The sequence below is a fragment of the Botryllus schlosseri genome, chromosome 2, assembly GCF_051294905.1.
Source record: "Botryllus schlosseri isolate E-star chromosome 2, Bs_hap1, whole genome shotgun sequence".
NCBI lineage: Eukaryota > Metazoa > Chordata > Ascidiacea > Stolidobranchia > Styelidae > Botryllus > Botryllus schlosseri.
The window spans coordinates 2,901,143-2,927,194 of record NC_137237.1 but is presented as its reverse complement, the minus strand read 5'-3'; the positions used below and the strand labels follow the sequence as shown (position 1 = coordinate 2,927,194).

General features: G+C 40.2%; 2 protein-coding genes and 1 long non-coding RNA gene across 4 annotated transcripts; 2 read left to right on the top strand and 1 right to left on the bottom strand.

The window, feature by feature from the left end:
• Positions 1–1,741: 1,741 nt before the first annotated feature.
• On the bottom strand, positions 1,742–8,639 carry LOC145433013 (uncharacterized). The gene is made up of 4 exons (XM_080309883.1): positions 8,502–8,639; positions 6,610–6,778; positions 5,838–5,879; positions 1,742–1,998 (listed from the first exon to the last, which is right to left on the bottom strand). The coding sequence occupies exons 1-4, from the start codon at positions 8,637–8,639 to the stop codon at positions 1,856–1,858; spliced, it is 492 nt and encodes a 163-aa protein (XP_080166009.1). The 3' UTR covers positions 1,742–1,855.
• Positions 1,959–6,269, top strand: LOC145433014 (uncharacterized). Its single transcript, XR_013913033.1, has 2 exons — positions 1,959–2,089; positions 6,239–6,269. It is a non-coding gene; the product is annotated as an uncharacterized LOC145433014 (long non-coding RNA).
• Positions 8,640–17,573: 8,934 nt separating the features above from the next.
• Positions 17,574–25,380, top strand: LOC145433010 (uncharacterized). Of its 2 annotated transcripts, XM_080309877.1 has the most exons (9): positions 17,574–17,714; positions 19,919–20,096; positions 20,478–20,567; positions 21,929–22,047; positions 24,088–24,247; positions 24,388–24,509; positions 24,572–24,844; positions 25,197–25,238; positions 25,279–25,380. In XM_080309877.1, the coding sequence occupies exons 1-8, from the start codon at positions 17,666–17,668 to the stop codon at positions 25,205–25,207; spliced, it is 1,002 nt and encodes a 333-aa protein (XP_080166003.1). In that variant the 5' UTR covers positions 17,574–17,665; the 3' UTR covers positions 25,208–25,238; positions 25,279–25,380. The 2 variants fall into 2 exon arrangements, with proteins under 2 accessions (XP_080166003.1, XP_080166002.1); XM_080309876.1 differs by having other exon boundaries at positions 25,197–25,380.
• The last annotated feature ends 672 nt before the right edge of the window (positions 25,381–26,052 follow it).

Sequence of the window (26,052 nt, the reverse complement as noted above, 5' to 3'; positions counted from 1 at the left end):
CACAGCGATAAGATACATTTCTATCAACGAAGTGGAACATATTTGGCGTCTCTGTAATCTTAGCGGCAGCGACGGAACAGTGAGAATCACCGATGATCAAGTCGCTTCGATGCCCGTTGAACTTGAAAATTACGTTTTTGTGAGTTTTGAGGAACTCCAATCCTAAGATCACATCCGCGCACAAATTGTTTACGACTCCGAAATGAGTTTCGCTGTATTTCTGATCCTGTATTGTGAATGACGAAGCAACGTGTTCCAATACTTTAGAAGTGGAATTCTTCGATGCCAGGGTATTTGTGGATTCTGCGCCATGCAGAGGGTGTGCGAGCCAATTAGCGAATGACAGTCTCATAAAGCATTTGTAGGCCCCCGAGTCGACCAGCGCCTCTATAGTCAATCATGCTATAATGATAAAAATGATAATAATGAGGGATTTCGGTACTCCAATCAATCGGGAAGCGTGTTTCGCCACTTCGGCCTAATTAAACGTTACGGCACCAGCTCCGCCGGTTACTACACTTTCCAAAGGAAAGGCTTCATCAGAATCAAACGCTGGTGCAGCAATCTTCTGATTTTGAGAAGCACTCAAATGGCCCTTATATCCACATTTATAGCACTCAGCGTTTTTCGCGCGACAGACCTTGCGCAAAGGGTAATGTTGACCGCCGCAATATTGACGAATCTTGTGTGGTTTCATGACGAGTGCAGCTTCGCCGGTTCCCTCCGTCGTTATTTGGACTTGATCACCATTAGCCGTTCGTTCAGATCCCATTGCACTCACGGATGTAGGTACGGGCATCGATATGACCTCGTAGGAAGACGAAGATTGCTGAGCTCGCTCTAGAGATCCGGCTATCTTATCCGCTTTGTTTAATGTCATATCATCCGTGCTCTAGTAATATCTGAGACGAAGTGTAGGCGAACGTAAGTCAGGAGTCAAGGCGTCGCGAACTTATTCCTTCTGATGCACGTCGGCTTTCACAGCAGCGAACATATAATCTTCAGCGAGAGTGAGCATTTTAGCGAAAAATCTGTGATGCATTCTCCTTGCTCCGGACGGAAGGTGGCTAAGAGGTGTCTGGAGTAGGTCAAGTTCTTATTTTTCTAGCGTCTCAAGAGCGGATTCATACGTAGTGAGATGTTCTACAAGAGCGAACACATCCGCCGATGTATATCCGTGGAATAGCCAATTTATCTATCGTCACTTTAGCTGGAGGGTCATAACCAGATCGATTGGGAGCCGTTGAGTTTGAAGCAAAAGCCTAAGCGGCAACTAAGAATTTTTACAACATATTCTCCCAATGACTGAATAGATTTTGCGAGTCAGCCGAGCTAGGCATCACTTCTAGAACTGGTACACGTATGTACTTTTCTCGAGAGAACGCCATGTTGAGATGACCATTTATGTTAATAAAATTGTTGTACCCTTTCACCACACTGTGGTCGATGAAAGTAGTCAACAAGCTCTTTGAACTCTGGCTGCATGTCGGATGTATAAACTCTTACTAAAGACTGCACGTGAGCGTCACTTGGATTTGAACGCAGCTTTGTCTTGTTAAAGTTCATGGTCGGAAATGTTTGCTTGAAAATGTATCGACACCCGCGTGCCACATTATCACGTCTAAGAACTGAAACTGATGTCTGCGGGCCGCTCAGAATCTCGTCGCGGGCCGTATGTTGCCCTACCCTGGTTTAAAGTTTTCGTTCGCCATCGACTGGATAAATGTATTGTACATCATGATTGTGTTCGTTCGTTTTATAGCGATATTTAACATATTTTTGTCATGCACAAGATTGCGATATGCGTGATCAAATGGAATCGTTCACAAAAACGTCGAATATAATCGCAGTGCCATCATTTCTTTTTAAATGGAATCTGAAAACTTGGTCGAAACGGTCCAAATGAGAAGTCTGGCAGCGAGAAGAGAGTTCGGCGAGTTGGTAACGCAGTGATCGGACGGCGAGTGACTGGTGGGAGAACGGTGTTGCACTGACATTCTGCAAAATATGACAACAAACTCTTCACAGTCTTCACATCTGATGGAGACAAAAGCAGCCAACTGACGCGGTTCCGTAGGAGCCATTCAAGGTACTGTATGAATATAGTTGTTATTATGCTGCCGTATTGCATAAACTATATATACGGTATAAACTATATACACTCTTAGCGAAAATACAGTGTATTTCCACCCGTGTATCACCCCTGATATATGGGTGTGAATATACACCCATGACACACGAAACCAGAACCTACCTCAAATTTACACCGCGGTATAAATCGAGTACAACATTTTAGTCCAATTATGCATGCACGTAGGAATGCACCACCATTTTGGCCATTTACGAGTGAATACACACTGTTTTTGCTGTAGGAAGCCCTTAAAGTAGAGAAATCATATGTCCTCTTTATTCAAGAAATGTAAAATGTCCTCCGAAGACGCCCAAATGTCCACTTTTTCGCAATTCGTCCTCTTGATATAGCTTTGATAGTTAGGCGACTGTACAAAGATAACTAAAAAAAGTGTAAAAACTGGATTTAGACGGAATTGAAGGAAATTTAGCGTCAAATTTACACAGGAAACACCTATCACTTTTTTAACTAACATTTTTTACAGCCAGACTGTTTAGAGCAGGGCCGGCCAACCCGTGGCCCGCGGGCCATATGTGGCCCGCGAGAAGGTTTTGAGTGGCCCGCGAGGTAATTTCCGAAATTTCTAATATCAAAAATGGATTGCACAGATTGTGAACTTGCAAGGCCAACCAAAAATTTGATAAGTTTGGCCGCAACACTTGAGATGTGATGACTAAAACATCAGTTCCGACGCATTGACAGATCCATCAGCCAGTCACATATTGGTATATCTTCGTACACTACAATAAAGCAGGATAATTTGCGATGGATTCATCAAAAGTAAAAAATTTCTGCAAGCTTAGCGCAACATGTTGTCACTCGTTTCCTTGTTTTTAATATTGTTGCCCTTTTTGTGAAAATGGAACACGCCTGATGTATCAGATTGAGTCTAACTATATTCGCGATTACGGGACAAAGTGTCGTTCAACATATGCGACCTGCGTTTGCGCTCGCAGTAAGATCGTTGACTATGGAACCTAGGGACGGAAAGTTTGACGCCTGTTGGTCGCAGCTTTCGATACCGATATGTCCATGCGCCGAAGAGCCCATTCCTCGCAAACTTAGCACAGCGATATACGACAGGCTCGCAATATAGTCAAGTGACAATATTATTGACCGCGGTAAGTGGCCCGCGCAATATTTCGTCAATCGAATGTGGCCCTTTGGCTGAAAAGGTTGGCCGGCCCTGGTTTAGAGTCAAGTGTACATGTTTGATGCTGGTGTGATCAGACTAGATGACCTTCACGGTATTATCGATCATTCCTATCTAATAGGGATGGTGTGAACCTCTGAAAGGTTCAGGTTCGTGTGAACGCGAACCTTTTTGAAAGGTTTTGTGTGAACGCGAACGTGAACCTCATGACGTCACGTGATGTTATATTGCTAATTCCAACCCTACATTTCAGTGAAGTAATAGCCTCTATATTAATGTACAATTGTACATTGTACCTAGCGACGACTCGGGCCACATAATGCCGCAATGCTGAAGTACATATTGACGTTTTAAACGTCGCCAATGTATCAATTGGGGCAATCAGATGATATAATAATCCCATAAAATCAATATCTTCCGTCGCTTTGCCAACAAATTCGACTACGAATATAAGCTTACGCCTTTAACGGTCTAGGCCAGACCGGGCAATGTATTCAGCTTCTGAGAATTGCTATACGGTGATATTGAGCAGAGTCTAAAACGGGTTTCTGTACTTGCTACCGACATCACCCCTTAAACAAGTTATACAGCAGTAGTTAACTCCCTGATCGCACGGATTTGGTTTTTATGATCCCATACCATAAACATATGAAATCAAGATTGACCTCGTATGCTTGCTAGATTTTTGACATTAGACAACGATATCAATTTCATTGGTTGGTTGAATAAGCATCATTCGCTGACTACATACATGTAGTGTAATTTCGCTCTTGTTGTTGTGTGATTGCGGGTCAAGCTCACAGCAGAGAATCACTTATAGTATTCACAAACGGAAAGCTGGATATTTCGAGCAAACTTTTGCAACAAAGCAAGTTGAATTTTTGAGATTGTCAAGGTGCATGTTCCTTTAGTGATGATCTTTTTATGCTGTCAGAGCCATGCATACAGTGGCCGGTAATTAAAATGCAATTAATGTCAATCAGAGATGTTATAATGAGGCGAATATTGTAATATATGAAAAAGGTTCACAGTGCAGAACCTACCAAGGTTCGTTTGTGAACGCGAACCTCTAAATTTCCGAGGTTCACACACAGAACGCGAACGTGAACCTCACGTTCACACCATCCCTACAGTATCTAATACCGAATACTGTGCATGCATATTTTCTGTACCCCCATCACTGCCGTGTGTTATGTATTTTGGTTGGATGAAAATAATGACTCTCTCTCTCTCTATCACCGACAAGTTGACTAAAAAAGGTTACCTATAATCGATTATGAGTGGGAGTGTGTCTTTTGGGAGTCGCGTCGGAAAAATGAACTTTAGCATTTTAAAATTAGTCGTAAAAATCTCTAAATTACCCGTTGACTCGTCCGCCATTATAACTTTTGTATCTTGTAAAAAGTGTCCCCTTTCGGCACAAACATTTTAAACATCCCTTTTAGTCGAAACTGTGGAGGTACAACTGGCTACAGTCGGGTTACGAGTTTGCCAGAACGTTCGTGACCCCGACGCCGACTCCCAATACTTAATATCAAGCTAGTTGCTCTCAAATGTCTCTATAAATTCCCAACAGTAAATGAAAATTTGTTTCCACCATGAACGCAGTAGAAATATATATTCGTGTTATTGGTGACATTATTATTGAAGATGCATCTTCAAGACTAACGCAAACGTACCGTAAGACGGGGCTGAAAATCTATCCAAATACTACTTTCCCCGAGACAAAATGAACACTGTAAATAGTAAGTAGCTCGGTCTCAAATTCAGTTGAGGCAGAATTGGAAGCAGCAAATCAACATAATCACTTATGTAACTAATGCAAATACAGAAAAGCCTATTTGAGTATTCCCTATATGTTAGAGTTACCTTATTTGGGAAATCTGAAAAGAGGACACTTTTTCAAATTTTACAATACTGGATAATAATCCTGAAAAAAATGGTAAATTTTTCCCGACTGTGTGGTCGGTTGACTAAACAAAAGGTCATCTTTCCGGCTCAAATCCCGAATTGCAGGCTTTCTATGAAATTTTACGTTGGTTGACTACCGAAAAAAAGGCATTTGTCTAGCCCAAGTACCGAAAAAAACACCCGTCGGTCCGTTACTTGGCCGCTGATTTCCTATCTCCCAGTCCATTTTCCACGTAGGCTACATTTAACCAAAATTCTCAAAAAATAGGACATTTAGGCCTCCTCCGTGGACACTTTCAAAAAAGTCAAAAAAGAGGACAAATCCTCTTAAAAGAGGACGTATGGTAACCCTATACTATATGTTTACCATATTTCGTTACTAGACCGCTCAATAGTAGTAAGAGAGTGTGTGGTTGCGATATCAAAGTTTTTCAAATTTCAATTATGCCCTTGCCTGCTTTATGAAAGCGATAAATTTCTTGACGTAAAAAAGTCTATAATAGGCTACGCAATGCCGCTACTTCTATGAGCGAAACTCTTCGGTTACGTAATCCAAATAGGAATTTACAAATCTGATAAACCATCTTCAAATCCTATACGATTGTATTGGTAATATATATGTATAATTGTATCTGTACTTACTTTCTAATTTCGCCACACGAGCCTTCAAATTGTTGTTTTCCCCTGCAAAATTTTCGATAATTTTGAATGCGCAAAACGTGAAAAGCAGGCTAAATAAAATGGTCTATCTTTCATTCATATATCGGTAAGCGCATGCATTATCACAAGTCGGTAGCTACAGGCTGCAAAAAAAACCTCTTTGGAATATCGTGTGAGATATGCGTGAGACGATTAGGCCTACTGTACCAGTGTGATCGAAGTCGATTTGCAGCTTATTTCAGGTATTTGTTTATTCCTAGGTGATTTTCAATGCCTCCACACGACTGAATCTAATCCTGAGCCGACTGATCATCATATCAGAATCTGTTATAACCAGATGTTCATGAAAAATAACCGATTACGATTAATTCGGATTTTTTAAGATGCAATAAATTGCGATTACGATGAAAACGATGCAATCGTCGTAATCGACTGCGACTACAAATCACGATGTCTGGAAAAGTGTCAAAAGACAGTACCACAAATAAGCGGACGTAAGTGTAGCTTATAGGCCAAGGCTAATATTACCGAAAACAACTCCCCAATAAATACAACTAAACTATTTGTTGAATACAGTGAATATCGTCAGCACGAAGTCACACGGTTTACCTCTACTGCCTGAAATACTAATTATGAATAGCAAGATCCCCAATTACTGAAGTGTTCTAAGAAAAATATTGACATTCATCACTAATTCTATCAATTCACCGTTTAAGTTCGAAAGTTACCGAGGTGTAATGAATTCAGACTTTACTTTTTAATTGAGCAACAGCGTCTTCGATCATCTTTGCCACTTTAGCGTAGTCGACATTCCCATTATTGCCTTTTGGTCCTCTGGATCCAGTTGAACCGCGGGGACCTGGTGAACCAGAGGATCCTTTGTCTCCTTTAACACCGTGTCCCCCGGCCGGACCTCTTTTACCCTAAAATAGAACTATATATTTGAGATGTGAACTTATCGGTCGGACTGAATACGACATAATTCAACTCCCGAAATCGTGCTTTCCCACCCCTTTCAATATGCCAAAACGAGTCAAATTCACCAGTTCTTACGGAGATATATTCCAGGGGAGTAATATGTTCTCTTCACGTGTAGTGGGTAGGCTATAGTACGTGTGTAATGTGTACCACCGTTGTCAGGGCTGTATTGACTCGAGTCGCGATTTTTGGTGACTCGAATCAATTTGTGTATTGTTAACAGTAAAGTACTCACATTATTGGTATTTCTTTCATCTGACCTGGTTCTTGGAAAATAGGGCCAGGAACTGTTAAGACTGGGAAAATTACGATATTATGAAAGCGAGCTATTCTGTATCACTCGAGCAGAGTTGAAAAAAGTGGCTTTGACCGGAGTGAACTGAAAATGGAACAGTGAATATAATGACTTGGAATCAGACCCGAGTCAAAACACATTGACTCGGACTCGACCCTCAACTCGCTGATTTAGACTCGAACTTGACTCGGCGGTGAATTGAAAAAAGATTCGAACTGACTCGAGTCAATACTATAATAGTGAGATTGACTTATGACTCGGAACCTGGTGTTTGTAAATAGGGCCACAACCTGTGAAAGTGAGGAAAGTTAGTATATTATGAATGCGATGCGCTCAATATCCCCGAACAGAGTTGTAAAAAAGTGAGTTGAGCCGGATGTAACATGAAAATGTACAGCGAAAACACGGACTTGCGCTCGGACTCGAGCCTCTGATTCCTGGTTTAGACTGGGACTTGACTCGGTGGTGAATTGAAAATGACGCGACTTGACTCGAGTCAAAACTATAAAACTAAAAAGTATAGTATTTGCATAGGCTTGCATTGGTATTGCAAGTGAAATGACCATGGCAGCTGGGCAATAGATCCCCTGTATCATGGTAACTGGTACCTAACTGTATTTTCTGAAAATTGCATCGTGCCTGCAATTTCCAAATTGTCCCACGTCATAGTAACTGTCAAAAGTATGTGACTCTTCCACCTGGTCTGCTTTATCAAATTACTTATTTAAGAACTCCTCAGATCTTAATTTAATACTCCTACCTAAAGTGGTTCTGAGATGTCTTAAAATTTATTTTTCTCCTTCTAATGAAGTAGCAATTTACAGGGGTTACTTCTACTTCTACATGAGTGGCAACGCTGACTAGTTTGCCCAACTTCGCTGTCTTTATATTCTTGATAATAATAATCGTCAGACTATATTTTCATCTGAAAAAGACACACACAATGTACAATGCGATAAGATACAAGGCGATGTAATGAACAGATAGGAGGACGCCGAACGCTATCTCCCCCACTCCTCTCTTCAAGTCCGATTCGCCTGACCTCGTAAAATGATCTCAAAATTTCGATGTGTTATTCCAAAGGTGGTGCTTTGAGTTATTCACGGTATGGTTTACTCTCGTGTGTGAAAACGAATCGCAACATATCCACCATAGGGAAAAGCGATTTTGACTGTCAACGCACGATACGAGTCTACGGATACACGTGTGACTGTTCATGTTCGTAAGCCTGTCAGTAAGATAATTACCAACACAATCAGAATTGAATTGGCGTTGTGTTGCCGGCGTTGTAAGCAAGGAAACTACGCTGACTTGGTCGCTCTCAAAATTGGTTGGTTTGACTCAAGTTGGTATAATAGCACCTTTCTACCCACCTCAGGCCCTGCCGGTCCGGTTTTTCCAGGCCGACCTTGCTTGTAATCTGGCCTGCAGCAAAGTGGCCTGTCCGTCACATCAGAAAACACGACAGCGGCGGCCAGAGATAGGACGATTAAAGGATAGTAAGTAGACATCTAAAGAGTTTTATAATTTGGGAGATTTGTGAGGTGCAATAGTTTGGACGGGGTTTCAGGTTTTCCAACCCATACCCATTCGGCCTCAATAGGATATATAAGCAGATAACCAATACTGTCGCGAGAGCTTTCTTGGTGTGATTTGTATTTCAGTTCTGTGGCGATGATGTTACCTTAATACAGGGGCGGGCAACTTCTCCAGTCGGCGGGCCGGATATAGGAAAATTGAGTTCTTGGCGGGCCGGATTACTACATCAGTGCATTATTCGCCCATTCATCCACATATACAAGGAATAAATCGTATATTTAATGAATGTATTTTGACGACAGAAATGTCACTTTAAAGCAGTGGTTGTCAAATATTTTTAGACAAGCCCCCCGTTTTGATAATCCAAAATTTCGCGCCCTCTTACCGTTATATCACAAAATGCAACCAGAATACGAACAATCCAAACGGATAGTTTGATGGCGTGGAAGGTTATGACTGTTGATGGGAGAGGTCTCAAACATGAAATTCGGACTATTCACAGAGCAAAAAATATGAATTGGAGGTAAATCGCGCGAAGCGCGAACGTTTTATTTCAGTTGACAGCAGTTTTGCGTCCCTTCAGATGCTTTCACACCCCCCTCCCCCCGTTTGAGAACCACTGCTTTAAAGCAATTTCTCGCAGATAATGACGAAGACAATGTCGATTTGAGAACAGCATTGTCATAAAGGCGCCACCATGTCTGCTTCTCTCTGATCAATTAACACACGGTGCCATCCAATCAACTCATTAGGGTTGAGTACACGGTAAATGCCGATAATGCTAGTCTTCTCGCTTCGACGAACTTACGCGCAAGCTCTACTGTCGCAGCACACACGTATATAATAACATAACAGTCACTAAAATTTGACGTTTAAGCAAGTAGTAGCCACATTATCATGTAATACGGGAAACTGTCCGCGGGCCGTATGTTGCCCACCCCTGCCTTAATATGTCCAACGTCCAAATTTAATGCACCAAATGGTTTGAGGTCGAGTGATTTGGCATAACTTCGAAAAAGTCACGGTACATTCCGGCTCGCTATAATTCGTTTAGGTTCTTCAGTTCGCGGGTTCATTTTTTTTTTTTTTTTTTTTTGGGGTATTCATGGTGTTTGTCGACTACTATGGTCATTTACACCAGGCCGATATTCTTCTTAATATCCGTAACTGCCGACTTATAGCACGGCCCACCTCTAGGCTTTTGTAAGACACCGCTGACGCGGATGAGGTGGCGAGGAGGAGCCTAGGTAAACCTCCAACACTTAGGTATCGGAATTCGGAAGTCGACCTCGGTCGGACTCGAACCCGCACCCATTGGTGTTGCAGCCGCGGATTATACCACTGCGCTATCTCACCACATTCGCGGGTTCATAATCGCGAAAAGCCAAAGAAATATCGAGTAGGCCCAATGTCAAAAATTTAGAACATCGCAACATAAATCAAAGTAATAATACGCCTCGATCTCAATATATTTATCTCAATTGCCGTTGGAAAATTTTAGCCCACGTCTATGAAATGTGCGGATGTTTCCGCCATAAGTACCATCCACATACGAACATATCAGAACGTTGCTTAAGTTGTGAGGGTCGTTTCGGCAAGGCAAACATAAAATCAAAGGTGGTCAGTAGCGAAGTTGCCTACGTATACCTTGCTGGAGTACTCAAGTAGGTTTTGGTTACGTGCACTACTTTCTCCATCAGTGGTTATGATTTTCCACTAATTTTACTTCTACTGGTTTTTATGCAAAACTAGGCCAGGATCACTCACATTTGTAGGCCTACTTATTGAAAATCGCAACATCTAATGGTAATGCGATAAAATGCTACGACGTTGCGACCACATCTGTCTGAGTAACACCGATGACTATATGCCTACTTATTTGATCACCCCTGCAGATGGTCATGCATACTGCATTCAATAAATATACAATAAAAATACTAGTCAAATATTATCACAGCTTTATCCATCATCACCTGACCTGCTGCCATGTTGTCAACAGCTGAAATTGAGTCCGAGAAAACAACTTGTTTACCTGCGGCTATGTGCCCGCGGTGATGCAAAGCTTCTAAGACAGCGTGTTTGATAATATATAGTTGACCAACGTGGCGAGATATTACTTTCAGGTTCACGGCATGCAACATCAATGGGTTGTGGATTTAGGCCGGACTTCAGAATCCCTTACTGAGGGTTGAGGTTTATCAATGTTTTCCCTCGCCATCCCGTATACGCGTAAACGGTGTCCTACAAAAGCCTATATCGGAAGTGGGCCGCGCTAAAAGTCGGCAGATAAGGAACAATGACTAATATCAGTCTTGTATAAACTAGCCGTTTGATCAAACTGACAAACACCCTGAATACGAAAACAACAACATCGCTAACGGATACATTGGCCCATTGCATATTAAACGCTTGTCGATGAAACTCGCAAGCTAGTGGCAATCACGCAGATACAGGTTCGCTTCACATCTGCAATGCCGACGCCTCTCTTGGTACTGCAGCGCACTCGAGATACTTTACCAGTCTTCTAGTTTACATCATGAACTGATGAACCAAAGTACATTAACTCTTTCTTGGCTCGTCCCATCACATTCGCAGCGTTGCCTTTTGTGACTCTCAGCAAGATATAAACGCAGTTATGATGGATGTTGACGCTCTTTGGTCAATGTTAATTCAGTAATTCCATGTCTGGTTTTCCCAGCCCCGGGCGCCGATCATTGTAACTGTAAGCGTCAGGCGACTTGCCGTGTTCCCGTGTATTGTAGGAAGTTCATAGAAACGGAGGCCGAATTATGACCTTCAACTACATTTCCGGACGTAACGCAGCAGCAATCAGTTTACTATACTGTCGCTTCAGAAACAAGAAATGCCGTTGGCAGAAAATCCCTTCACTATTGGATAGCCGCGATCCGCGAATATCAGAAATATTGATTAATATTAACTAATTTTGTATGTGGCAGATGTGCTCCATACTACTCCCTTTGTGACAGTTGCAGTAGTGATGTTTCGCGTTGTACCTGCCCTTCGGTCTGATAATAGTGTCCTATACAGTGGTGTGAACAGCTGAACACAAGCAAATCGCATAGCTCACTACTCTTTTCATTTGACCAAAAGCAATATACGGCATTATTTAGACCGGCTTTGCCGACAGCGAAATTTGATAAATTTGGCATAAATCGGAAGCTACTGGGATACAGATTACGAAAATATAACTTTCATTCTGTTTGTGGTCCTGGAAGCCCCGACAATTAGCCTAGAATTGTGCATTGTGACGAAACAAGGCCTCTGTATTACTCATGCCGCAGATGAGGAGTATGTAACAACAGCGACGAGAGTGTTCAGACTGTTCACTCGGCCGCAAGGCAATCGGCAATGCTCATTGGTCATTGCTCATATGTGTCACGTCGCAGAAAAACAATGCGCTATTAATGGCAGATGTGTACAGAATGCGTAGCGGTGTAATCCACAGTTACGACACCAATGGGTTGTGCGTTCGAGTCCGACCTCGGTCGACCCCAGAATTCCTACCTAAGTGTTGGAGGTTTATCTAAGCTCCTCCTCGCCATATCATCCGTGTAAGCGGTGTCTAATAAAAAGGCCTAGAATTTGGCCGTGCTACAAGTCGGAAGCTACAGAGGAAAAAAAAAGAAAATTGACCTGGTGTGAATGAACCACCAGTGGTCGACAAACACCATGAATACCACGAATAAACAATCAACAACAACAACAACAACAACAACAACAACAACAACAACAACAACAGTGCTTGCTCTGTTGCATCGCCGGCCTGTCCTTGCTTCGGTATTTCCTGAAATCCATCATTCGATTCCTAACATTTTGGCGCCCATACCAAGCGAAAGTGATATCATTTGTTCGTACAGCAGTCAGCAAATTACCAACATCTTTGTTGGTTATCGTTGCTGTTTACTCGACATCAGACATGGGGTGATCACTTCATGAATGTAATCGATTGCGATTACGATTACTTCTGAATCACGCGATTATGATTACGATTACAGCAAAACCAGCAAGTAGTCGATTACGATTACGATTACTTTGGAAAAGTAATCACGATTACTCACGATTACATTAATTTTGCTTCTTTGAACTTATCTTTGGAAGACAATACAACGATTGCGATGAAAAGGCCTCATCGGAGAAGTTCTCCCTTTTAATTGAGACGTCATGACGTCATTTGCTGCTCATGCCATAATATGCCCATTGGCCATTGGCCATTGTATGGTTTATAGCAGGGCGTCAAACTCAACTTGCGTCGCGGGCCGGATTCAAAACTTCAGATCACTCGCGGGACGGACCAAAATGTTACCTCAAAATACATGCCCTAGTTTTTCATTGAACAGCCTACTTATTTATCAAGCCTATATAGCATATTAGTACATTGTTATTACGGACGATCAAGGTTTAATTCCAGCAACATTTTTATTCGCAAACAAACTAATTGAACCTATAGAAATACGGTGATTGGCCATTTGAAGACCATTATATATTTTTAAATCGCGATTCGGGGAGCTCTGGAGGCCGGGATCGTTTGAGTCAGAAATGATACAGTAGTACGACCACATATATTTCATTTATAATACAGTGTATGCAATACATTCTCTATATATCCTGCATATAACGGTTTCGTATTGGCTTTTTCGATTTTGTGAATAACTTGTTTTAGTCCATAGCACTTTTTTGCCTTCTCGGAATTGGGTAGGCTACTGATTCTGGTTGCAACCCACGCTAACATGCTTTGTAAGCAGATAGCTATACAGGCAGATCCCAGTTTTTTTGGTTCACCCTAAAACTACCATAAAAATCACTGAAATCTAAAAAACTACACCATCGCAGCACATTGAAAAGCTACCAGCATGCGGTAGAAGATCAGCTATTACGTCACGTTTCTAGTTCATGATGATAAAACATGACCCGTTGATGATTCGTGACTGAAAACTAAGATTTGATTTGGTCCGACATTTTGTAAAATTACTCGATTTCCGATTGACTGGGTGATTAAATAAAAATAACTCGAGTAGAGTTGGGTCAACCGTCAAAATCCGAGAAAGACTTGCGACCTGGAACGGTGACTTGGTAATTCTGCGGACGCAACAATCTATGAAACCGTCATGGGGAATAATAATATATCAAAAGGTCGTAGCTTGCGTTACGTTGGGTAGAGCTATCTAATCACGTCAGTATGGCAACCATCGGCATTATGTGACCTCCGTGACGTATAGTTGGTTAAATGCTGGGTGTTGTTTGTTGTCTTTATCCTTGCTATTATCGGCGGCGAGTGAGGTAGTATAATACGCTCTACAGCTGTGACACCAATGAATTCATCTGCGATTGGACATTTCTATTCCATGGGTTCTTAACCAAGGTCCGTAGACCCATTCGGGGTACGAAGCACCACTTCAGGGGTACGAGATGGATTGTGGAATTAGGCCTATATGCGGTGGAATATGTTTTTGGCTTAGTTATTCAACTGGAAAATGGTCTTCGCGCCGCGCGATGTTTTATGTGAATGGGTTTTCTGATTTCAATATAGGTATACCATCAGAAATTGTGTTGAAAATGAACAGGGGCTGCGAGAAGTTCTATTGGAAGCACGAGGGGTACGGTCGCTAAGGTTAAGAAATAATAATGCTAATATTATGGCCCAAGGATGATTATATTTAAGTTGTTATTGATATGTTCCAATAAAAATCGAAAACAAAATCGAACGCTGATTTAATTTGGCAATGACAGTAACAATAGCCTACTTATCACGGCTATACCAATACCCGGATTAGGCTACCGCTCAAATTATCTGATATCAGATCAATCTTCAGTAGATTTTAAAATATTCCACATAAAATTGTGGCACGCCAAAGGTCCACTAGCTGCAATATTATATCCCCACAGTTTGACGATGTCATGAATCATGATGCATCCTCTCGCATAGGATGTCTGTCATTATTTTAACAGATTATGTACTGCACAAAAACAATTTTACTCAAATATTTGAAAATGTGATTTTTTTTTACGTGTGAAGCGTGAATAGAGGGATGGTGTGAACCTCTGAAAGGTTCAGGTTCGTGTGAACGCAAACCTTTTTGAAAGGTTCTGTGTGAACACGAACGTGGACCTCATGACGTCACGTGACGTCATATTGCTAATTCCAAGCCTATCTTTCAATGAAGTGATAGACGGTATTAATGTACACGATACCTAGCGACGACTCGGGCCACATCGAACTCCATGTTGGCGATTTAAACATCGCTAAACGTATCAACTGAGGCAATCAAAGGATATATTACTCCTGTCAAATCAATATCTTCCGTCGCTTTGCCAACAATTTCAACGAGGACTTACCAGGGAATATAGGCCAGACCGGACAATGTATTCGGCGTCTGAGTATCGCTACATTGATATTGAGCAGAGTGTAAAGCGGGTTTCTACTATCTACACTTGCTACCAATATTACCCCATTTATAAGTTATGCAGCAGTAGCCAACATCTCAATTGCAAGGATTTGGTTTTAATGATGCAGTAAACTGAGTAAAGATATGAAGTCAAGATTGACCCCGTACGCCCGCTAGATTTTTTGCACGAGAAAACGATATCAATCTCATTGATTGATTGAATAAGCATCATTCGCTGACTACGTATTTCGCTCGTGATGTTGTGTGATTGCGGGTCAAACTCATAGCAGAGAGTCACTAAATATTCACAAACGGAAAGCTGGATATTTCGAGCAAACTTTTGTAACAAAGCAAGTAAAACTTTTGACAGGTGTCTAGGTGCATGCTCGTTTAGTGTTAATTTTTATTGCTGCCAGCGCCATGCATAGAGTGGCCCGCAGTTGAAATGCAATAAATATGAACCAAAGATGTTATAATGAAGTGAAAATTGTAATATATGAAAAAGGTTCACAGTGCAGAACCTACCAAGGTTTTGTTGTGAACGCGAACCTCTAAATTTCCGAGGTTCACACACAGAACGCGAACGTGAACCTCACGTTCACACCATCCCTGTGAATAGTACAATAGTGAATTACGTTTTCACGATGTTTGTGGAATGCCTGTCTGCAAGCTCCCGTCACAAAGGTCTACTTGGAAATTATACATTGAATATCCCTATTATTTGCTGCTGCGGCCCGCGGCCAGCGAGTACGTTTGAGTTTGAGACCTCTGGGATAATGCGTTACCCAATGACGAACCAAGCTAATATTTGTGTCGCAATAATAAGCAGTGGCGTTTGAAAATCCGAAGTTTCTGCTATTCATAACCATTAAATAGTATATTCATATTGAAATGAACCCGAATATTTTCGGCTGACACTCGTCAGGGGTAATCGTCAGCAGCTAGTAGGGAATTGGAAAGAACATTGTATATCAACAATCGTATCACAAAATATGACGTCACCAGCATGTAATTTTGAATGAGAGAGCGTTCAATGTACTATTATTAGGTGATACACGAACTCCTTTTGTTGACAGAGTTTTGGTTGGTGTATTTTGATAAAAGTTGATTCCATTGATTCCATTTGTGTGCCTTGGAATCAACTTTTATCAAAATACACCAACCAAAACTCTGTCAACAAAAGGAGTTCGTGTATCACCTAAAAATAGTACATTGAACGCTCTCTCATTCGAAATTTCATGCTGGTGACGTCATATTTTGTGATACGATTGTTGATATACAATGTTCTTTCCAATTCTCTACTAGCTGCTGACGATTACCCCTGACGAGTGTCAGCCGAAAATATTCGGGTTCATTTCAATATGAATACACTATTTAATTGTATATTGAAGTTCTGTACCTCCAAGAAGCTCTTCTATCCATAACCAGTTTTAAATCGCACTATACATTGCTCACGAATGTCCATTGTTCAGTTTATATCATGGTCATTGTAAAAACAAAAAATAATCGTTCATCATAACATCTTTCGTTGAAATTTATTGCATATCAACTGCGGTCCACTCTATGCATGGCGCTGGCAGCATAAAAACTCAACACTAAACGAGCATGCATCTTGACAATCTCAAAAATTTTACTTGCTTTGTTACAAAAGTTAGGTCGAAATACACTTCATGTAGGTATAGTCAGTGAATGAGGCATATTCAACCAATCAATGAAATTGATATCGTCGTCTGATATAAAATATCTAGCAGACGTACGGGGTCAGTCATGGTTTCATATTTTTATTGTATCATAAAAATCAAATCCATGCGATTGGGGTGTTGCTGTATAACTTGGGATGTAGCGTAAGCTCATATTCCCTTGCAAGTCATCGTCGAAATTGCTGGCAAAGCGACAGAAGATATTGATTTTATGAGATTATTATATCATTTGATTTCCCCAGTTAATACATTTGGCGACGTTCGAAACGTCTATATGTACCGCAGCATTGTGGCATTATGTGACCCGAGTCGTCGCTATAGGTGTAGTGTACATTATTATAGGCTATCACTTCACTGAAATGATGGGTTGGAATTAATAATATGACGTCCCTTGACATCATGAGGTTAACGTTCGCATTCACACAGAACCTTTCAAAAAGGTTCGCGTTCATACGAACCTGAGCCTTCCAGGGACTCACGACATCCCTAGTAATTAGACAATTGGCATTATCTAACTGAGTAAGTATGCTGAGTGAGACAGTGAGTGAAATATTACTGTCATGTAGCAAATAACAGCGGACCTGCTATATTTCACTCGAAGTTGCCAGTGTGTGCAACAATGCTTCAATGTGTGCGAGAGCTGTTGTTTCCCATCGATAAATGTCCCCTTGTCGTTTGCTCATGGGCAGATGACAATAAAAACTCGAAGATAAGATAGCTGTTTTAAAAAGACACCTTGTCGCAGGATATAGCCTACTTCTCACAGGTGATATAATCCCACATTTTAACGTCATTTTGTGATAATTTCTGACAAAAATATATAAACCTTCTTTGAGATGTTAAGTGTATACTTTTTGCGACAATTCGTTCGAAGGAAGTACCAGTGCGTGCATTATGCTGACGTTTTTCGGTATCCTGACTTTACTGGGTCTCACTAATGCTGGTAAATGAATATCATAATACAATTATTGTTATTGAAATTATTATCAATATAATTAGCATTTGGTCGCGCAAAAATATAAATGGACCTTGGTCGCTCTGAATTGTATTCCCAATATTCAATCGAACATTGTTCGTAAGAGACTGGGGGGGATAGTTTGTTTCGGAAACCGCAAGCCTCCAGCATAATTCGGTAACAGAACGGCACCTATCGGAAAGCATATGTTCGATGTCACTAAGTATCATGATCCGATTGATGTAGTATACTCGAGATAACATCTGCTCAACGCTTGAAACACCAGGAGGTCACTTATTTATTGATGCTTCACGCTATGACATGATGAGGAGTTTTAGGATATAATCCATAAGATCCTCTACCGGGTACGTATATGTCGTATAAGTGTAAAGTTTGTACATTCCTATCGAGGAAAGAAAAGAGTGGTAGTTCTCATTCACCCGAATATCACTTCGGACCGTGTTTTCTTGTTAGAAATTGGTCTTGAGTATCGCAATGGATCACAAATACACCAGATCGAAATATTTCTTCGACAGCAACGACGGGAAGAAACGGTTACGGTTTTACACCTTCCGGTGTTCAGACAACATTGTTTTTTGAAGTGTTACCAAGAGTTACTAACACATTCGAACACCATTGTGACCCAAATCGCCGATATGGAAGACTCTGTGAATGCTGAAATGTGTCCGTAGCACACTGTTATCGCAGTAACGGGTAATCACACTACAGAGCCACTAGTGGCTGTGGATATGCCACCACCAGTGGCTATAATGTATTTTGGGGGAGGAGGGTTAAAAGCCAAGAACAAAGAAACTTCTTCTCGCTAGGATATGTTGAAAGACAGGATCTGATAGCCTATATTTGATATAAGCCCAGGATAACCGCATTCTGATAAAAAATGTAGTGGGTGTTTTACTTCCCGTAACAGTACTTTATTTGAAATTTTGATATTATTACATTTCGCCAGGTAGGCCTATATTTAATCTGTACAAATGAATAAAGATATAGTGTTTTCCTAATTTCTTATCAGACGAGTTACTCATCGCTAGGGCGATTTTTTACATGTCAAAAAAGTCAAACATAGGTCAAAATTGTACCGTTAGGTCAAAACATGTCAAAATTGGTTTCAAAGTCAAAATATTTTTCCAACCTTCATTTCATTTGACATTCGACAGCTTGTAGCCTACTTTATAGGCCTACCGTTGCAGAAGGCCCATTGTCTGCTCATTGTGAATCATAAACATTCAAATGAAACAAATAGGTTGACATGGTGTTATGCTCAACGTAGCGCAATATCCTAACTGAAGCAAGACTGCGTTGGCATTGCATGGTTCTTATATCAAGAAGCGCATGATGAAAAATTGTGATGTAGGCACCATTGTCAGGATGAGCATTGCGGTGTGTCACTAGCAGTATACGCTTCTCTTCAGTGTTGTCAGCCAACAACTGCTGCTGTTGAACGTGCTTTCCCCATTCTTGGCTAGCTACTTTAGCAAAAACAGACACTTTCCACCCGAGAATGTAGGAGTGTATCGTTCGTTGTAGTTAGGGCTGGGCAAAATCGAGTAGCTGAGTGATTCGATTCTGAATCACGTAAAATTCTTCAAGTCGAGTCGAGTAATCGAATATCACTCATTATGACGCCATAACAGAACGTGATAGGTGAAAGTTCAAATATGTACTTTTTTTTACCACCACAAAGAATATAATGGCGGTTATTCATCACATTAAAGATACTTTGGTATTTTTTCGATCATACTGATTTTATTACACTTGATGACATTGTTGAGGGACTTTATATTGGTTTAATTCTAACAATATGTGTGAAGACACCTAATTTGCCTACGCTAGGTCAAAATTTGGTCAAAATTACGTTTTTTCAAGTACAAAATTGTCAAAATTTTAATTTTTTAGGTCAACAACTTCAGTGTTTTATGTCAAAAAAGAAATCTCCCTAATCATCGCCAATTCGAGTATGCCAGTTGTGAATTATGTTACTATTTGCAACTGGACAAGAAATGACGTTCTATCTGTTCATTAAAGCGAATATGACTACATTTCTCAGTCGTTTGCCAGTGTCACAGTAATGGTAAATTACGAATAATGCAGAAATTAATCAAGAATCCGCTTCTTCGTATCAATCGACAGAAATGATACAAGGAGAAGGTTATTAATAACGAGTCCTCTTTCAGATCTCAAAAGTATCCACGTTTACAACGGATATGAATACAGGTACTTCGCCGGCAATCACGACACCATCAGTTTTGCCGGAGCAATGGTAAAGTGTCAGACCTATCCTGATCGAGCGAATGGGGAACTCGCAATGGCAAAAGACTATTCAATAAACGTTGCAATTACTGGCATGACAAGGTTAGTAAGGCCCATTACAAGCATGTCGATCTTCACAGGTCATGATTCCTTCTTATTTCCATTTATAATATTTATTACCGTTTGGTGTTCGGTTTAATTCATAGTCAGCATTCTGCCTCGTCCCCCGAATACATTAACAAAGAATGAATATATTTCCAAATTCGATTTCTGAGAACCCCTGCGGCAAAGCATGCTCAATTATTAAAAATGGGATATTGTTTCTGTGTGTCGTATGGTGGGCTAGACAGCGGTGGTAATGGCAGTAACACTCCCGAGCTATATAAGTGTGATTGCATGTTGGTGCAACGTACTTGACTACTTACCGACAATTATTATGAATGTTTTCATTTCCTTGTATGCTGATATATATGTAATGTGCAGTAACCAACAAACATGGATTGGAGGCGGTGACTTCATGGCAGAAGGGCAATTCCGTTGGGTCGACAACACGTTTATTCAATGGTCAAACTGGTGAGTTGAACATGTGTTCGGCGGTCGATTTTGACAGGACTATAGGCTATAATGTGCGTGCTGCATCACAGTGCCTACTGCTAATGTTTACTTAATTAACATGTACACCGAAAGTGAAAACACACCGATCCTCATTTTGTATAAGTAACCAATAGAAATGCTACTTCACCTATTAAGACTGATATGCGTATCACCAATGCCCATTGCCCAGTAATTATTGCTGAGTCCTATACAATAGATTCCAAAATACAAATTCTTTACATTACCATGGATTACTACTGCAAAAAATGAGCTGTGCATAAACATAGGATTGGAATAACATAACCATTAAAATATAATTTGCAATCAGAACGGAAATATGGTAATGAATATTTACTGCAAATACCATACTGATCGTTCCTAATTACTTGCAAACAAAGATGGCCAAGATAATCGCATCATCACAAATCATATGCATAAGTTGAATGTGCGTCTTGACTGACCTCTAAGGAACTCCGGACACTGGCCCAGGAAACTCTTAGTGTCCGGTCAAGAACCACTGCTCTAGCGGATGAAACTGTAATCACTTCTCGCATCAGTGCATACCCGGACTATACCCAACTGCCAGTCCGCGGTCCGAAATCGGATCTTTTCTGCGTTGAATCCCGACCTTATCCGTCTCAGTATTTGTGTCGTTTGTTAAACAATACCAAATTCATTATCGTTGATTCGCAAAAACATAGAGCCGTACATTGGTAATTTTCCCGATAGCTATCACTAAACGCACAATAAATACATATCGCTTTATTATTTTGTTAATAACGCTTTAACGGATTGTTTTTAAAGTGATACCTTGTTGCATTTGAGTGAATGTAAATTATTTGATAAAAGTTATAACGGATCTATATGAATTGTGCACGAACCTTCGCTAAAATTATTAGGCTTGGATAAGTTATAGTAAGGCTACCATATTTTGGAAATCTGAAAAGAGGACACTTTTTCAAAATGTTCACACTTACAATGCTGGAGTGAAATCCTGAAAAAATTGTAAATGTTTACCGATTTTGTGGTCGGTTGAGTAACAAAATGGTCATCTTACCAGAATTACCGGTGTCCTATGAAATTTTCCGTTGGTTGACTAAAAAATGGTCAATGTTCTGGCTCGAGTCCCGAAAAACCCGTCGGTCCGTTACTTGGCCGCTGATTTCCTATATCGTGGCCAATTTCCACGTACTTTTACCAAAATTCTCAAAAAAGAGGACGAATTCTCAAAAAAGAGAATATTTAGCGTCCTCCGAGGACACTTTCAAGAAAGTAAAAAAGAGGACGTATGGTAACCCTAATTTATAGGCACATTACGACGGAAACATTTTAAATTTCAGGGACAGTGGGGAGCCAAATAACGACGGGAATGAAGATTGTATCGAAATTAATCACGGTGGCTCAGGGCGATGGAACGATGAAAGTTGCTGCTCGGAATTAGGATACGTCTGCCAATTCCGTACGTAATTTACGTTGGGGACCGACCGACGTTTTAGAATGCAGTTTAAACCAGACTTCATGAACACCATGACCTATCGTTCATCCGGCGAATATCATAACTATATGTACATGTAGCGAAGTAAAAGTACAAAGAAAAATTATCTCCTTTCGCGCGATGACGATGCCACTCGCAGGGTGGGACAGCTAAAAATTTTTCTGTGTTTTGAAATTAGTCTACAATGATGAATAGTTTTTTCTCCAAATTCGATTTTAATTAAAATTACGGAATTAGAAAAAAACTTTGAAATTGAATTAAGTTCAGAATATATATAAAATCCATTTCGTATCAAATCAGAGTGCACTGCGCATATACGGTCGGCAAATGTCTGCACGCAAAGCGGGCTAGTTTCGCACTATACAGTTCTCCTATAAGCTTTTTCAGAAATACTAGAAATTGGAGCAGAATTAAAATTAAAGCATAGAAGCATTTCACAAATTAGATTTGGGAGGGATTACCGGCATTCCCCTCTCAGTAGTCGAGGAGACAACCGGAATTATCTATAGCACTGGTCAACACATATTTTTAGGCAGATAAAGTAAGAGTGGTTTTGGGGATTTTGAATTGCACTAATTTCGAATATGACCTCAGTCTTCTTTCGAATAGGCTCTGGTTTCGTAAATAACCTATGGGCCTATTTTGATTAAAATTTCATATTTTCGCTGTATGGGTTGGATAAAGAATAACAACTCAATCGTATTACAAGTTCATAAATTCAATCTACTCGTTATTTATACCCACTGAAGACTGTTTTAAATAAAATACGGCGAGATCGGTATATTCAGGGGTATTAGATTTATCCTAGTCGAAGGATTTCACGGATATCATGTACATAAATAAGCTACAATCATATATATATCTACCTAAATACTCAAATTTATGATACATTAACTCAATCAGTTTTATCCCAGCCATCTATTTGTAAATTCAAAATAATCAGTTGGATTATAATATGAATAATTTATTTGGAAAAATATGTTTCTTCTACGATTTTCTCTTGTAAGCGATTTAGTGCAGTCTCTCGTAAGATTGTAGCAATTATCTGCTATAATATGTTCATCTCATCTGCCCCGATATCTTTCTTTTGTTGTTTTGATGTCCTGGTGGAACCTTTTCCTGGGCTCTTCACTCAAATCACCAAGATGATCAGGAAATGTATCGAGATGACTGAACGGGAATTGAACTTTAATACTGATGTTTACTCCGAGTTTTCAGCACGCAGATACTAATATTCGGACCGACTGTTTGTAGTTTGGTGCTTTCTAATCTTCCAAATTTATTTTTCTGCATCCTTGAAGGAATTTCATACAGTAAGCTCTTCTCCTAATATGGAATCGGAATCTTTCATCTGTATTCAATTCCGAGGTCAATCAAAGATACCAGCTTCTCATTGATATATCGATATATCCACTTTGTTGAGTCAGCAGAAAATTGTCCATACAAGTCAAACGAGATGAGAGACATATGAGTGTTGTAGTTAATTTTTTCATGGAAAAATTAGATATCTTTATACACTTATTTCATCTTGACATAATGACAAATTGGTACATGAGAAAATATATTACCGATATGCAAAAGTACAGTTTTTAGGCTTGACAGAAGTCTTTTTTGAAAAACAAAGATCTCGCATGATGTCATGCTATTATTGATTGAATAACTGAGGACGACATGACCCATAGGGGTTTTTCATACTCACTTATCTATTTATGCGCAGTATAAAGTAAGAATAACTACGATTTACTTCCTACCAATAGAAATATTTAGTGGGTGAATACAGTAAATTGGGCTTTTTTAGGGATATGCGTATCTCCTAAACTAGAGTCAATTTGGCAAAACTAATGTGATATTCGTAATCAGCAATCTTGAAAACCACAGATTCGACTCCTAATAGTTCTGCCAATTTTTTTTCGCATTTTGTCCGCAGTGTAGTTGTTCAAGCCTTGGCAGTGGCCACTGAACCTGTACAGCGCTGCAAGGCTATTATTCTGTGTCTCCTTGCAGCCTACTCCTCTATGCGAAAGTACGATTACAGCTTGCTGTCTAAAATCGAAGAAACGGCTACTTTCGAAGAAGCCAAATCGAAATGCGCCGTGAAACGTAAGAGATTGGTACAAATCGACGACACGGATGATTATGAAGATCTCTTCCAAAAATTAAGCGAGTATGTATGTCCGATATGCTTTCCCAATACATAAATGAGGCCCTATCTTAGAAAGTGACTTTGAGACGTGAACTATTGTTAATACGAGGTCTGAAAATCTACATATTCTTCATATGAGCTTCTATTGTCTTTTTCTTTAGCGCTTCGCAGTTGAGGTATTGGACCAACGACGCGACAAAATCATCTGACTGCTTTACCGCCTCCTCGTCCGGGATTTCCGCGGAGGAATGCAACGCAAGGTTACCATTCATCTGTGAGGCAGGTCTGTATATTATACATCAAAAGTTATTGTACCTTCATATCGAAAATACGCCTCCTTCGCAGTCGCCCCCAATTCTATTGCTGTCTCGAACGACCGACCAATCCTCCAAGTTGGCTCCAACGTTGAACTTGAGTGCACCGCTTCCGGTTATCCTTCTCCTAGCGTGGCTTGGTACGACAATGATTCTCTGGTCGAAACTCAGAGCATTTTTGAGGATCGCGCAGTGCTCCATCTGAGCAATGTAACTTCCAAAAATAACAAGGCTTACCATTGCCGAGCTGTCAATTATATTGACGGGGAAGAGCACATGATCACCGGAGTTGCGGTTGTTGAAGGTTTGGATTTATGATAATTCCTTTATTACGGAACTTTCATGGATCAATTAATTTAAAAAAGATTATATCGTTTGTTTAATAATATTGCCTCAATTTCGATGCAATAGCTTCCCGAGGATACTTCATAAAGTTATATCAGTTATATTTTAAATAAATTTGACTCATTATTCACTATAATATTTGGCATCTGTAGCTGTTGGCATCTCGAGTTGAACATTTCTACGACCAACAGGTAAACCATCAAAATATTAGGTATAATTAATATTTATTATAGATAAACATGTTCATAAGTTTCAAGTTTATACAGAAGTAGATATCGGATTCCCAACCAATCTTTCTATTTCCTTTTCAGTTTCGCCGTAGTGGTTCGGCCGGAAGATGTCTCTCTTCACTTGTCTATTGAATCAAACTATAGATAACTAACCTACGGTTAGTTATCTATAATCAAACGTTGGTATGGTCAACCGACGAATAAAGCAGCTAATTAATTTTCACCATTATTGATGTTGTTCGATAATAAAGTAATCGCTTCGAAAGTTGCTTGCACTTATTGCGCACCAGATTGACGGACAGTCGAATTAAAGCAGGTTCAATAAATTATTCACCAGTCGTAGCAATTCATCTTACACGGACTTCGTAAAATAATGGCTTTCAGTTGGTCTCAGTTACTATAAGCTCTCCATTGGCGGTCTGGTAAAATGGCGTCAAACGGAAAGTGCGGACACTCTATCAACCACGGTCGTCGGGTCTAGCTATGCCCGATCGCCATAGCATCAAGGTAGTGGATTATTTTTCTCATCCCTGCAGTAGGGGAGACCGGGGACAATTGTAACAGTTTTTGTATTTTCGAACATTACGTATTTTTCTCGTGGATATTTCATTTCCAAACTTTTATATAAAGAAGCCAACAACTCGAGAGTTGATATAAAAACTAAAATGGAACTCAATCAATAATCAATCATGGAAATTTTGGGTCGCGAAAATCGTCGCATAACTGTTACAATCGCCCCGTACCCCGGGGCAATTGTAACGCCCATCATGCGGGGCAATTGTAACAGTGTTATTTATAGCTAAAAACAAACGAAATGAACAACAATAATGGGAGCACAAATTGTACTATTGAATTAAATTAAAAAGAGAAGTTTGAACGCTTCCAGGCTACGCCCATCGCATTTTTGGCATCTGAATAAATTATCATCCTTCGCGCC

Coding starts and splice junctions, on each gene's coding strand:
- LOC145433013 (XM_080309883.1), bottom strand. CDS start 8,639: ATGTCTACTTACTATCCTTTAATCGTCCTATCTCTGGCCGCCGCTGTC. Junction 5,880..6,609: donor CGCTGTTGCTCAATTAAAAA/GTAAAGTCTGAA, acceptor AAAATTTTGCAG/GGGAAAACAACAATTTGAAG. Junction 1,999..5,837: donor TCGTGTGGCGAAATTAGAAA/GTAAGTACAGAT, acceptor CATATTTTGCAG/AATGTCAGTGCAACACCGTT.
- LOC145433010 (XM_080309877.1), top strand. CDS start 17,666: ATGCTGACGTTTTTCGGTATCCTGACTTTACTGGGTCTCACTAATGCT. Junction 20,568..21,928: donor TTTATTCAATGGTCAAACTG/GTGAGTTGAACA, acceptor TTTAAATTTCAG/GGACAGTGGGGAGCCAAATA. Junction 24,510..24,571: donor ACCATTCATCTGTGAGGCAG/GTCTGTATATTA, acceptor CCTCCTTCGCAG/TCGCCCCCAATTCTATTGCT.